This window comes from Saccopteryx leptura, chromosome 3, assembly GCF_036850995.1.
Source record: "Saccopteryx leptura isolate mSacLep1 chromosome 3, mSacLep1_pri_phased_curated, whole genome shotgun sequence".
Lineage (NCBI taxonomy): Eukaryota > Metazoa > Chordata > Mammalia > Chiroptera > Emballonuridae > Saccopteryx > Saccopteryx leptura.
In genome coordinates this window covers 353,863,529-353,876,354 of record NC_089505.1, presented here as the reverse complement: position 1 = coordinate 353,876,354, position 12,826 = coordinate 353,863,529, and the positions used below count along the sequence as shown (strand labels likewise).

Here is a 12,826-nt window from a genome sequence, read left to right as displayed (position 1 = left end):
AGCTCCAGACCCAAGCAAGGTCATGTGGAGACAGTAAGCGGTTGGTCTAACTTTGAATCTCATCACCCTTATGTCAATAATGATAGTATCAGTAGTAATAATTGCTATGTTAATTAAGCTTCCCATGTTCCGGGCACTGTGCTAAGCACTTCTGTTGTCCTCATTACATCCTTATGATGTTAGTACTATCTCTGCATTTTCTAAATGAGGAAATGAAGTCTTTGAGAGACCAAATAACTTGTCCAAAAACACATAGCTAGTAAATGATAAAGACAAGAATCCCACCTTGTTCTCATTTCTTTGTCCTTATGCTTAACCTTAGCTACACTGCCAATAAAAATAATCATAGCCCTTTGGTGGCTCCAGCAGGCCATGTCCAGTTCAGCTCTTATTTCTTAGATCACTAACTACTACATAAAAGCCACTTGCCTGCCTTGAAATAGGTAGCAGTATGGACAGGATATAGATCCCTCCTTTAAAATTGCGTAGTGTCGTAGAGAGCAGTGATGACTAAACACAACAAGGTTGGAAAGATTGCATTAGGTTGGGGTAAGTGCTGGAGCCATAAAAGAGAGGTCTGGGGAGCAGACCAGCTCTCGGGGTGGGGCGGGGGTCAGAGGTATGTGCGCAGAAAATTGACTAACCCTGGCTTCAGATCCATTGGAGAGGCTCAGAGACGATCCCTAAAAAGCCCTTGAGTAGATCCATTTGTAGTCCCTGGCATGGCATGCCTTAAAAGTGGTGGGTGGATGATGTCTGGCAGCCTTTCCCCAAGGCCTGTAGCTCCCTCTCTGTGAAATTTGGTTGTCCGTGTGCACGATCAAGGATTGGTGGGGCTCAGAGGAGAAAACAGCAATTGCTATTATAGAAATACCTTAAGCAACTATTAACCTGCCTCTGAATCTTAGAGGTAAACCGTAACATTCATTTAGTAAAGGTCATTGAAGCTGATGCCCCAAACATGCTGTTTTGTACCTGATCCCCCTTCAGGGCATTTTAGCCTGGAGGTTGGTGGTTTGGGGTAGGTCTGTATGCTAGAAGCTGAATGCTGTATAAAGAGCAAAATCCCAAATGGGTTATTGCCATCCAATGGCATCTCATTGTATTCCAGTTATAGTTATGATGTGTGTTCACCTTGTGTTACAGATTCCTTCTACAATCAGGTCTATTCATCAGGATAAAATCCTAGCACTTAGACAGCAGACACAATTCTTGTGGGAGGCTTATTTTTCTTCAGTTGAGAAGATTGTATTAACTACACTAGAGGTAAGTGGAACCCCTTGGCTCTCTGTTGAATAATGGTCTTTTATACACTTCTCTGGGTCTTCTGTTTTGCTATTGGTGATGTGTAATTGGTCAAATGGAGCAAAACCAAATTTTCCGTGCTTGGCTATGACAGTTAACCCTCTCTGTCTTTTCTTTTCTTTTTCTTTTTTTTCACCTGCTGTGCCGTGCCCAAACAAATAACTCCATTTCAGACAAACTCAGGGGAGAACTGACACGAGGAGAAATGACACTCCTGACACAGAGATCGGCTCTGTCTTACATCATTTCAGGGATATGTGGCTAATGACTGTCCTCCTGTCATTCATACTTAACAGCGTATTTTGAAGACATAGTTCTGTAGCCCTTTCAGAAAACACATGGTGACCAAGGAGGGGGACATCTACCATTCTAAAAATATGAGTCATTTACTGGCTACCATAGTCCAATGGCGTTTGGGCTGAGCAAAATGTATTCTCACGACATGTATAACCCAACCCACATCGATGTTGCAAAGACATGTGGAGAAGAAAATCAGAATTCCACCTGCCTGGTTCAGAAAGTGTTAAACTTGAGGAAATCAGAAAATCTTCTAGGCAGATGAGTGCCCGTCTTTCAGTTGCTTTTTTTAAGGCCCGAGGAAGAAAGGAAAGGGAAGCAGGGAGATGATTAAAACCTTTGGAAGTAGAGCAGATAGCAATGGCCTGAGGCTAGGCTAAAGTAGCACAAAGAGCTAAGAAAAGATGTAGGAAAGTGCACACTCAGGAGTTACCAGCTTGTAGAAGGGAGAGCAGAGGTGCTCTGGCCCAGCACAGAGGGAGGCCGAGGTGTTTGCATAGTGAGGTGCGGGCATTTGTGGCCTCGCTTTTGGAGTGTGTACCGTATCTCCCCATGTATAAGACGCACCTTTCCCCAAAAGATTTGGGGTCTGAACACTGGGTGCGTTTTATACAGCGGTTATGGCATTTCAAATGCCACAGACGGAACTGAGGATGAGGCAATATATGAAGACAGTGATTCGTCATCAGACACAGATGAGGACAAGCTAATGGATGGGAGTTTGACCGTGATGAGGAGTTGTATGAATTTTATGATGAATAAAACTTGAGTTCAATAACTTTAATACTTTCCCCCCCCAAATTTTAGACCCCCAAATTAAAATGTGTCTTATACATGGAACTGTCTTATACATGGGAAAATAACGGTATATTTCCCACCTTGAAACTAGGGGAAAGGCCTTATGGACCCAGGCTTACCCATGAAGGGGACAGGGTTGCAATGGCTTCCAAAGGCTTCCTGATTGCAAGCCAATGTCTCTTGCACCTCCAGAAGCACTCCCTTCACTTAAGATTGGTTGAGTTTTCTGGTCTGTTCATAGCAGCAGATTTGAAAATGTAGCAGTTGGTTCCCTCTTCTTTGACCCTGCCCCATATGAGACCCTTGCGAGGCCTTTCTTAAGGGAGGTGGGCATTTTTCTTTCTTTTCCCTTTTGGAATGAGAGTGCCTTTTTTTTTTTTAAGCAAAGAAGAGCACTGTTATTTTAGAAAATAATGAAAAATACTTAAAGAATGAAAATTAAATAATCTACCCATGCAAAAGTCACTTTTGATAGATATACACATGAATATTAGTTCTGTGCAAATTTATAAATATGTTGTCATTTTTAATTTAAAAATGAGTCTTTCTGTACTTTATAATATTTTTTGGCTTAACAATGTAATGTTAATATTTTCCATACTACTAGATTCTTCTCTAATTCTTTTAATGACTATATAATACTTCATTCATGATAATCATTCATTTCTGTAATGAATCCCCAGTTTGAAGATATTGTAACTGTTTTTAGCTTTTTATTATTATATACATCATTAAAGCAAATAGCCTAAGCACAAATTTCTGGGCAGGTTCAAGATTACTTCCTTAGAATGAATTCTTGGAATTCAAAGACCTGCTTCAAAGAATATGCTGAATGTTAGGATTTCTAATGTGAATTGTCAATTTTTCTGTAATAGAATTGAGCTGATTTATACTCCTTCCAGCTTATATGAGAGGACCTGTTTTGTTTCTTTCATTTTTACCAATATTGGGCATTTTATCTTTAAAAATGATAAATTTTCTTAATGTATATTTTCTACGATATTACTAAAAATAAATATTTTTCATATATTCTTGCTCAGGAAACTCACAAAGAAAAGAAATGGAAATGGTCACAATGTTATCCTCTTTTTCTCATTAATTTTTAACGACATGTTATATTAAAAATATTAACCCTTTGAGTCTTTTATTGCAATTGTCTCTCCCTAATTTCTGGTACGCCTTCCGATTTTGTTTATGACTCCGCCGTCTCTTCATCTGCGAGTTTTCCATTTGCCATGGTGAGGAAGAACTTTTCAACCATAATTCTATGTACACACACACACACACACACACACACACACACACATATTCACTTATATTTCTCTAGTACTTTCATGATTAAGTTTTTTTGGTTTTTTTTTGTTTGTTTTGTTTTTTAATTTTAAGGTTTTGTTTTTTTTTTATTCTTTTTTTTTTTTTAAGAGAGAGAGAGAGAGAGAGGAGAGACAGAGAGAGAAGGGGGGGAGGAGCTGGAAGCATCAACTCCCATATGTGCCTTGACCAGGCAAGCCCAGGGTTTCGAACCAGCGACCTCAGCATTTCCAGGTCGACGCTTTAACCACTGCGCCACCACATGTCAGGCATGATTAAGTTTTTATATTTAGCTATTTAATCCAATTTTTATGTATCATCTGTGTTGAAAACTAGCTATTTTGGGGGGGGGCAGATTGTAATGTAGTTGTTCTAATATATTTCTTAAGTTATACTTTCATTGGTGTTGCCATATACCACTTTTATGCATCTTTGGGTCTGTTTCTAGCCTTTTAATTTTGCCTTATTAGTTGTCCACTCTAATGTACCCAAACCACATTCTCACTTTTTTTTACTCTCTCTGCCATGCTTTAGTGCCAGCCTGTATTTATTTAGCCAGTCTACTATTGTTGGACTATTAATGTTGTTTGTTTGTATATATTTTGTATAGCTATAGATCCTTTATTCAAGCAATGCCTTTTTTCCCCTTAAGTGAAAAGTGGTGAAGCAGAGAGGCAGACTCTATCATGTGCCCCGATGGGGATCCACCCGGCAAGCCCCTTGTGGGGTGATGCTCTGTCCACCTGGGGCTGTTGCTCCGTTGCTTGGCAGCTGAACCATTTCAGCACCTGAGACAAGGACATGCAGCCACCTTCAGCACCTGGAGCCAACTTGCTCTAACTGAGACATGGCTGTGGGAGGAGAAGAGAGAGATAGAATGGAGAGAGGGAGGGGTCGAGAAGCAGATAGTCGCTTCTCCTGTGTGCCCTGCCTGGGAATTGAACCAGTAACATCCACACACCGAGCTGATGCTCTACTGAAGTAGTGCCTTTCTACATGTATCTTAGATTATATGTCTTTAGTATGGAGTCCTTAATGTGGTATTTACCCTACCAAAGAATCTGGGCATTTCTAAGACCTGGGAAATGTATTGTCAAATTACTCTTCAAAAACTGCACCAATCTAAGCCAGTGATTTTCAACCTTTTTCATCTCCACGGCACACGTAAGCTAATTACTAAAATTTTGTGGTATGCCAAGAAATACATTTTTACCGATCTGACAAAAAATAAAAATAGGTATAATTTTGAAGCATTGACACCAAACAGCTATTGCTGTGTTGGCTGTTGTCGTTGTTGTTTACTTAACAGTCTAAGAGAAAAGAGGTCAGGGCCCCTCATAGTCAGGCTTGCATGTCTTAGAATTGCCAGCAGCACGCTCCCTGGCACGCTGGGTGCAGATCGCTGAGCTAGACTCTCACGGGCTGTCTGGGGCAGACTCTCTCTCACTGTGTGCTTGTCAGCCTTAAGGATCATAAGTAAAACACACGCATATACAACTTTGCTAATTTGCCAGATGAAAGATGGTATCTCATTAATTACATTTCTTTTGAGTATGGTTTATTGCATAGATCTGGTCTCTGGCCTATTAAGTTAGCAGTGCTCAGTCATCCTGTACTAACAGTTGGATGTGTTACAGTCATCAGAATGTGGAACTTAAGTCAAGCTGTTTGCGTCTCTGTGCCTGGAAAATGCCTTCTTCCGCTTGGATTCAAGCCATGCCGTTCTTTAGCGACAGAGTTGTTTTTGAAAACACTGCAAACCATATACTTCATTCAAATTTACAGCAACTGTCAAATCTCCTTATATAGTTTCAAGATTAGATTGTAACGATTTGACCTCTTAACCGAATTGCATGAGAGATACCATCCAGCTTCCCTTTTTAATTCAGCACTCAGATAACCCACCATCCAATATAAACAGAAAAGCAGAGAAACTGGCAGAAAATGCCATCCACATACACAAATAAACAAAGCCAGCATGCTTGTAAGACTGATTTAAGTAATGCATATCAAAAATGCCCAGTTGGCTTGGAATGTCAGTAATATAAGTTATTTGGCCCCTGTGGAGCTCCAAAGGTGGAAGGATAATTCAGTTACCCAGAAACTACAGAGATTTGAGGACCCCTTGCTTCACGCTGTTCTACACCCACACTCTGTCTTCCTTGCCTGCTGTATTCTAGACCGTGACAAGGGGATTGCTTAGGTTTGGAGATTGTAAGCCTTAGAGTTATAGGTAGTGTTTAGACACAATTGAAAACAGAACACCTTATTCTCCTCTCCAATGCCAGGGTCAAGTTGTTATTACATTCTATTATGCTGCACTCTGTCATGTTTGCGATTCAGCTAGTCTAGAATTGCCGGTGTGACTGAAGTTTTTTTATTCTGCATCTTGAAATAAAGGAGCTATTTAATCAGAGCTAAGTTCTTTGGAGCTTAGTTTTGTGTGTGTGCAAATTGACAGGTAATGAGGGGAGACAGTAATAAAATACTGTCAAGACAGTCCCTTCCTCGCCTGACCAGGCAGTGGCGCAGTGGATAGAGCGTCGGACTGGGATGCGAAAGGACCCAAGTTCGAGACCCCGAGGTCGCCAGCTTGAGCGCGGGCTCATCTGGCTTGAGCATAAAGCTCACCAGTTTGGACCCAAGGTCACTGGCTCCAGCAAGGAGTTACTCGGTCTGCTGAAGGCCCCCGGTCAAGGCACATATGAGAAAGCAATCAATGAACAACTAAGGTCTCGCAACGAAAAATTGATAATTGATGCTTCTCATCTCTCTCCATTCCTGTCTGTCTGTCCCTATCTATTCCTTTCTCTGATTCTCTCTCTGTCCCTGTAAAAAAAAAAAAAAAAAAAAGACAGTCCCTTCCTGGATTTCATTATTTGTCACCGTGCTGAACAACAACAGTAATAACCTGGCACAGAGGATGGAAACATAGGAGCGCAGTCAGGATGAGCTGAGCAAAGGGAAAGTGCATGAGATTGTAATAATTTATGAAAACAGCTAATGGCTCCTGGAAAGGCATATTTTTTGTGGAGTTTTATGAAGTCTTCATTGTCCTTTTTCCCTTCAGTTATCTAACCATGCACATTTAAGCCACAGTCTTGCTGATGCTATTGTACAGTGAAATTTTAAAATCAATGAGATAATGGAAATAGAAGTTTGCTTTGGCCTGGAGTGAGGTGACATATGGTGGCACTGTGAGTGTGAGGTAACATTGCATGGTTGAAAGGCCAAGTCAGCGCCACATGGAATGACTGGAACCTGTAATCGTAGTCCATTATTTTTTTTTTAAAGATGGCACAGAAAAAAGAAAAATAAGAAGCCTGTCTTTATTCCCTTTGAATTCATGTTAATAGGAAATGTTATTTATGTTGAGGGTGCCATTTGAGACTATAATGAAAAAGATACTGTATTTTTGTGTATATGTTAATGTGTACATATGTGCAGATTTTCTTTCTTTTTTTTTTGTTGTATTTTTCTGAAGCTGGAAACAGGGAGGCAGTCAGACAGACTCCCGCATGCGCCCGACCGGGATCCACCCGGCACACCCACCAGGGGGCAATGCTCTGCCCATCCGGGGCGTTGCTCTGTCGCGACCAGAGCCACTCTAGCGCCTGGGGCAGAGGCCAAGGAGCCATCCCCAGCGCCCGGGCCATCTTTTGCTCCAATGGAGCCTTGGCTGCGGGAGGGGAAGAGAAAGACAGAGAGGAAGGAGAGGGGGAGGGGTGGAGAGGCAGATGGGCACCTCTCCTGTGTGCCCTGGCCAGGAATCGAACCCGGGACTTCCGCACGCCAGGCTGACGCTCTACCACTGAGCCAACCTGCAGATTTTCTTTATAGCCATAGTAGTGTCAAACTTCTAAATGTAATGTCCTTCTTTAACAACAATAGAAATGGGCGCCAAGTCCCCTGAACGGATCCTGGGGCTGTCCAGTGTAGCTCTTGGAGAGCTGGACGTTAAGAGAGGTACCAAAGGACCTTTCTATTTGGTGAAATAAGACCCATACTCTTTCAAAGTTTTGAGAAGGCATATTAATATAAACCGTTTAGAAACATATTTAGCAATAATATAAACAGCCTTTAAAGTGTTCATACCCTTTGAGAAAGTCTAAAGAATCATTCCTAAATGTGAAAAATTTAATTCATAAATGTGTTCATTGCTTTGTCTATTAAAAAAATAAACTGTTGGTCATTTTGAAGAAATAAACCATGAATACTAAGTAATTTAGAAAAATATCTAGAATATATAATATCTATAATATTATATCTGTGTAAAGATGAAAAAATCTATGCCTAGAAAATGAACACAGGAATGAGATTATTTTTTATTAATGGCCAAAAAATGTCTTAAGCATTCAAACTTATGGAGCTCTTCCTAATAGTTTTGAGAGGTTATTATAATTAATGTGATGTTTTATTGTTTTATTACACACGAGGAAAGTGAGACATAAAGGTGGCCAATAGCGTGACCCAGGTTAAAGTGAACATTTGCTATTGCTTTCATACCTTAGCTAATATTTTCCTGTCAAGATCCATTTGAAGAGAGTATAAGGTGCTTATTGGTATTTCAGAAGTACTATGACATATCACTGTATCCTTGAATTAAAAAGATAACAACGTTGTGATACTCAACCAAAAAAAAAAAAAGTCTATGACAATGAGAAGCATACCACCCAGGGACCTGCAGTGAGCAGGGATCCATTTTGTGATATCTGAGTTCCGTGTCATTTGTGTATAGGTCAGATTTATGATGCTCTCTATTGTCAATTTACTCTGTATTTTGATATCCAAACTTGTTTAAGTGACCATGTGGTAGAAGGTACATAAATTTGGAAAGCAAAAACAAGGGAAGAATGATAAACTATGAAAGAAACTAAAAAGACTGTATTTGGACAAATAATAGTAATAACAATTGGAATAAATGGTATAAAAAAATGAAATTGCCAGCCATGTAAAAACCCTTCAGAGACAAGACATTTTCTCATAATTAATGCCCGACAACAGCGTTTTAACATATCTTGGCTATACCACAAAGAGTAAACATGAATATTTCAGCTAGATTCCTGAGATCACCATATTAGAATCTTCTACCCAAGCCATGTAAAAATTGCACTTTAATCTGGGGGAAAGAGAAACTGCAGAAATCATTGGAATAGGATATTTGAGTTCTTCTAAACTTCTTCTTGGCTCCTTTCTTTCTTTCTCATTAAGAAATATAAACATGATAAGGTTTGCAAAGATAAATGTAGCTCACTTTATCACTTGTCTTATCACCATGTGGGATGAGATGAAGATGTTAATAACCTTAGTAAATAATAAAACTCCATTTAAAACAGTCAGTACTTAAAATCACATTGCATTAAATGGGGAGCCGGAAAATGATGATTTAGGTTTTAAATCTTTTAAATCTCTTGAGATGTATGGTGGGCTTTTTTTTTTTTTTTTTGAAGTTAAAAGTTAAAAAAAAAAAAGATCCCTTGAGATTCTGTATCAAGTTAATTATTTGCCAAATCCTACCTTAATGAATGGTTGGTATAATTACAAGAGTTTTAAAGTCACAGAGAGAAATCTATAAAGTATATTAATCACATTCATCTGACAAGTGATCCAAGGTGGGAGAATGCTTGACTCTAAATGTAGAATGTAATGATCTGCAAGGTCCCAAAGTCCAGAGAAACTAATGAACTAGCTTGGCTATTATTAGTCTTCGTATGCCAAGGCGGCTCTTGTCTTATTATGTAGGATGCTGTAAGTAATCGCTAACTCACTACTTTTTAAGATGAAATAATAGGAAAACTTTAGCGAACCAGCACCCCAAAGTCCAACAGTTGACTTTGAAAGGAAATGTGACAAGCAAATAAATCTGCCTCTTGAATTAAATAGAATGTGCCGTCCCTCCTGTGTGCTTTTAGCTCAGTCATCACGTGGTCTGCACTGACATCGCCAAGCACTGGACCAGATCTTCCCGGTGTGGATGCAGAGGCTCTGTTTGATGCTCAACCAACAAGGAGAGCATCCCACACACTGGGTTTTGAAATGAGCATGGCCTTCTTGTTATAGAAGGACAAGATAGTATTCGTGGTAAACTGAAGTTTAGTTAAACTAGATCAGCCATAATTCATTTGTCTTTCTCTCTTTTCCATTGCTCCGTCACCCTCTTTGTGCGTCAGACACTTTTACCAGCCCAGAGTGGGAGGGTCGGGTCAGTACTTTGAGGATCTTCGTCCCGCCGTTAGGATTGAGCCCGGTCCTTATCAGATACCATCGGGAGCTCAGCCTCACCATGTGCTATGTTGTTGTTTTCTAGATTATTCAGGACAGAATATTCAAGCACATATCACGTAACAGTTTAATATGGAACAAACATCCTGGAGGATTGTTCGTACTACCACAGTATTCGTCTTATCTGGGAGATTTTCCTTACTACTATGCTAATTTAGGTAAGTGTTTCTATCAGGGAGCTACCCTGGTACACCCTCCAGTCAGTGTCCAGAGTGAAAGCCCCTTGATTCTTTTCTGTTCTAGAGCAGGGTCTTCCTAACAGCTGCATTGGAAAGTGCCGATCGAGCCCTGTCATAAGTGGTGTCTCAAGGTCAAGGATTATCAATTCTGCCCAACATTGCAAAATGAAAAAAAATAAACAAAACGCCTTTCTTATCTGAGCCAGCTACACTTTATATTTAGTAGAGTCATTTCTTTTTGCAAAATAGGCATCCAAATTATGGATCATTTCAAACATGGCATTGGGCTAGCTGTAATTTTAAGACTCATCATATATAAAATGGAGCTAGACAATCTCACCCTAATATGTTTTTCACAATCCCAGCTTCTCTATCTTATACCAAAGAAAAACTGAATAAAGGGAAAGGAGAAAGAGTTAAGAATCTATGACCAGGTAGAAATTTATCATTCATTCAACATTTATCTTGCTCCTCTTATGTGCTCTGTTAATGCCGTGCTAGGTGATAGAGATGAAAGGTCAAACGTGATACATTCTCTGCCTTCCAGCAGCGTTCAGTTTAATACTAACGGGGAAAATGGAAATGGGCGGAGGGGCGAAGGTGGACAAAATGCTGCCGTTACCACCATAGGTATTTTCGTACTGGGGCCTCAGTCGCTGTAGTGTTATCACCATAGGTATTTTCGTATTTGGGGCCCCAGTCGCTGTAGTGTTATCGCCATAGATATTTTCGTATTTGGGGCCCCAGTCGCTGTAGTGTTACCGCCATAGGTATTTTCGTACTGGGGCCCCAGTCGCTGTAGTGTTATCACCATAGGTATTTTCATATTTGGGGCCCCAGTCGCTGTAGTGTTATCGCCATAGATATTTTTGTATTTGGGGCCCCAGTCGCTGTAGTGTTATCACCATAGGTATTTTCGTATTTGAGGCCCCAGTCGCTGTAGTGTTATCACCATAGGTATTTTCGTATTTGGGGCCCCAGTCGCTGTAGTGTTATCACCACAGGTATTTTCGTATTTGGGGCCCCAGTCGCTGTAGTGTTATCACCATAGGTATTTTCGTATTTGGGGCCCCAGTCGCTGTAGTGTTACCGCCATAGGTATTTTCGTATTTGGGGCCCCAGTCGCTGTAGTGTTATCACCATAGGTATTTTCGTATTTGGGGCCTCAGTCGCTGTAGTGTTATCACCATAGGTATTTTCGTATTTGGGGCCTCAGTCGCTGTAGTGTTATCACCATAGGTATTTTCGTATTTGGGGCCCCAGTCGCTGTAGTGTTATCGCCATAGGTATTTTCGTATTTGGGGCCCCAGTTGCTGTAGTGTTACCGCCATAGGTATTTTCGTACTGGGGCCCCAGTCGCTGTAGTGTTATCACCATAGGTATTTTCGTATTTGGGGCCCCAGTCGCTGTAGTGTTATCGCCATAGGTATTTTCGTACTGGGGCCCCAGTCGCTGTAGTGTTATCGCCATAGGTATTTTCGTACTGGGGCCCCAGTCGCTGTAGTGTTAGTAACATCTTGGGCATTTCCCGTCGTTCCCAGTTTTGGATTGGAGAAATCCTGGGACAAGAAAGCATCTTAAGGTGATGGGGCAAAAGAGACTCTTAGATTTATTGACTTATTTATTTATTCATCTATTTATTTTACACCCTGTGCTGATATTCTCTAATAATTAGCTCATCCTTTTTGGAGTTGTACCTGTTTAGCTGAGAGGAAGATATTTATAAAAATATGTGGCCTGATGTATCAGCCAGTGACAAAGAAACCTTTCATCCAAACCGATTATGTTACGGAGACCATATCAAAATCAATGAACGGTCCACACTGGGTAATATGTTTAGAATTCAGTAATTTTCAGATTAAGGCAGCATTTGGTAAAAATTCCTACATAATTCTTGTAGAGCATTAATCTCCTTGTTTGGAGTTGGCACGTTAGAAGTGTGTAAATGACGCTCCTTAAACTGTTAGAGAAAAATTGAAAAGCAGGAACTTGTCCTCACACTTAAAAAGCAACCCCTCCGTCGTATTTATTCTTCTCACTTGGCAAAACCTTGAATGTGTATCTTGATAGTGGGAAAGTTAGCTTCTTTCGAACATGTAATTAAAGTATTAATTGGATGATATAATTTGCTCTACAAACATTTGTCTAATCCTTTAATATACATAGTCTGATTCTTACCTTTATCCCATCCATATCAAAGCTTAATTTGAATGTCCCTACACTCTCTTGTTCACATTTAAGCTCCTAAAATGCGAAATTAGCAGATCTAAACTAACGAAGTTTTAAAACACTTTTTAACGGGTCTCCAATTTCCTAGTGAGTTCTGATAGGAAAACTCATTGTGGTGAGAAGCGATCCAGGGTCTTCCTCTTTGGTGGCAGCTTTGCATCTTTATGATGACTTTCTGCCTAGGGCTTCAGAGCACACGGTTGGCCGAGGTCTGGTCTCATTCTTTTTCTCTACACCAATGAGAGACTCGTCAGAGTATGGCTTCCACTCCGAAATAGTGATGATGGTAATGCTGTTGACAATAGCAGCTCCCAGCGATGGATCACATAGTATTTGCTAGGTCCTGTTCTGAGTGCTTCGTGTGCATTCACTCATCGAACTGAATTCCCATAGCCACCCCCTGTGTTTGATCCTCGCACCGTCCA

The 12,826-nt window shown here is 40.4% G+C and overlaps 1 protein-coding gene across 1 annotated transcript in view; it reads left to right on the top strand.

The window, feature by feature from the left end:
- EXT1 (exostosin glycosyltransferase 1) overlaps positions 1-12,826 on the top strand; it is a 296,324-nt gene that overhangs the window by 264,992 nt on the left and 18,506 nt on the right. Inside the window, exons 4-5 of the mRNA XM_066379389.1 lie at positions 1,147-1,266; positions 10,019-10,151. Coding sequence (XP_066235486.1) covers positions 1,147-1,266; positions 10,019-10,151 — 253 coding nt within the window. The remainder of the gene's footprint in view (positions 1-1,146; positions 1,267-10,018; positions 10,152-12,826) is intronic.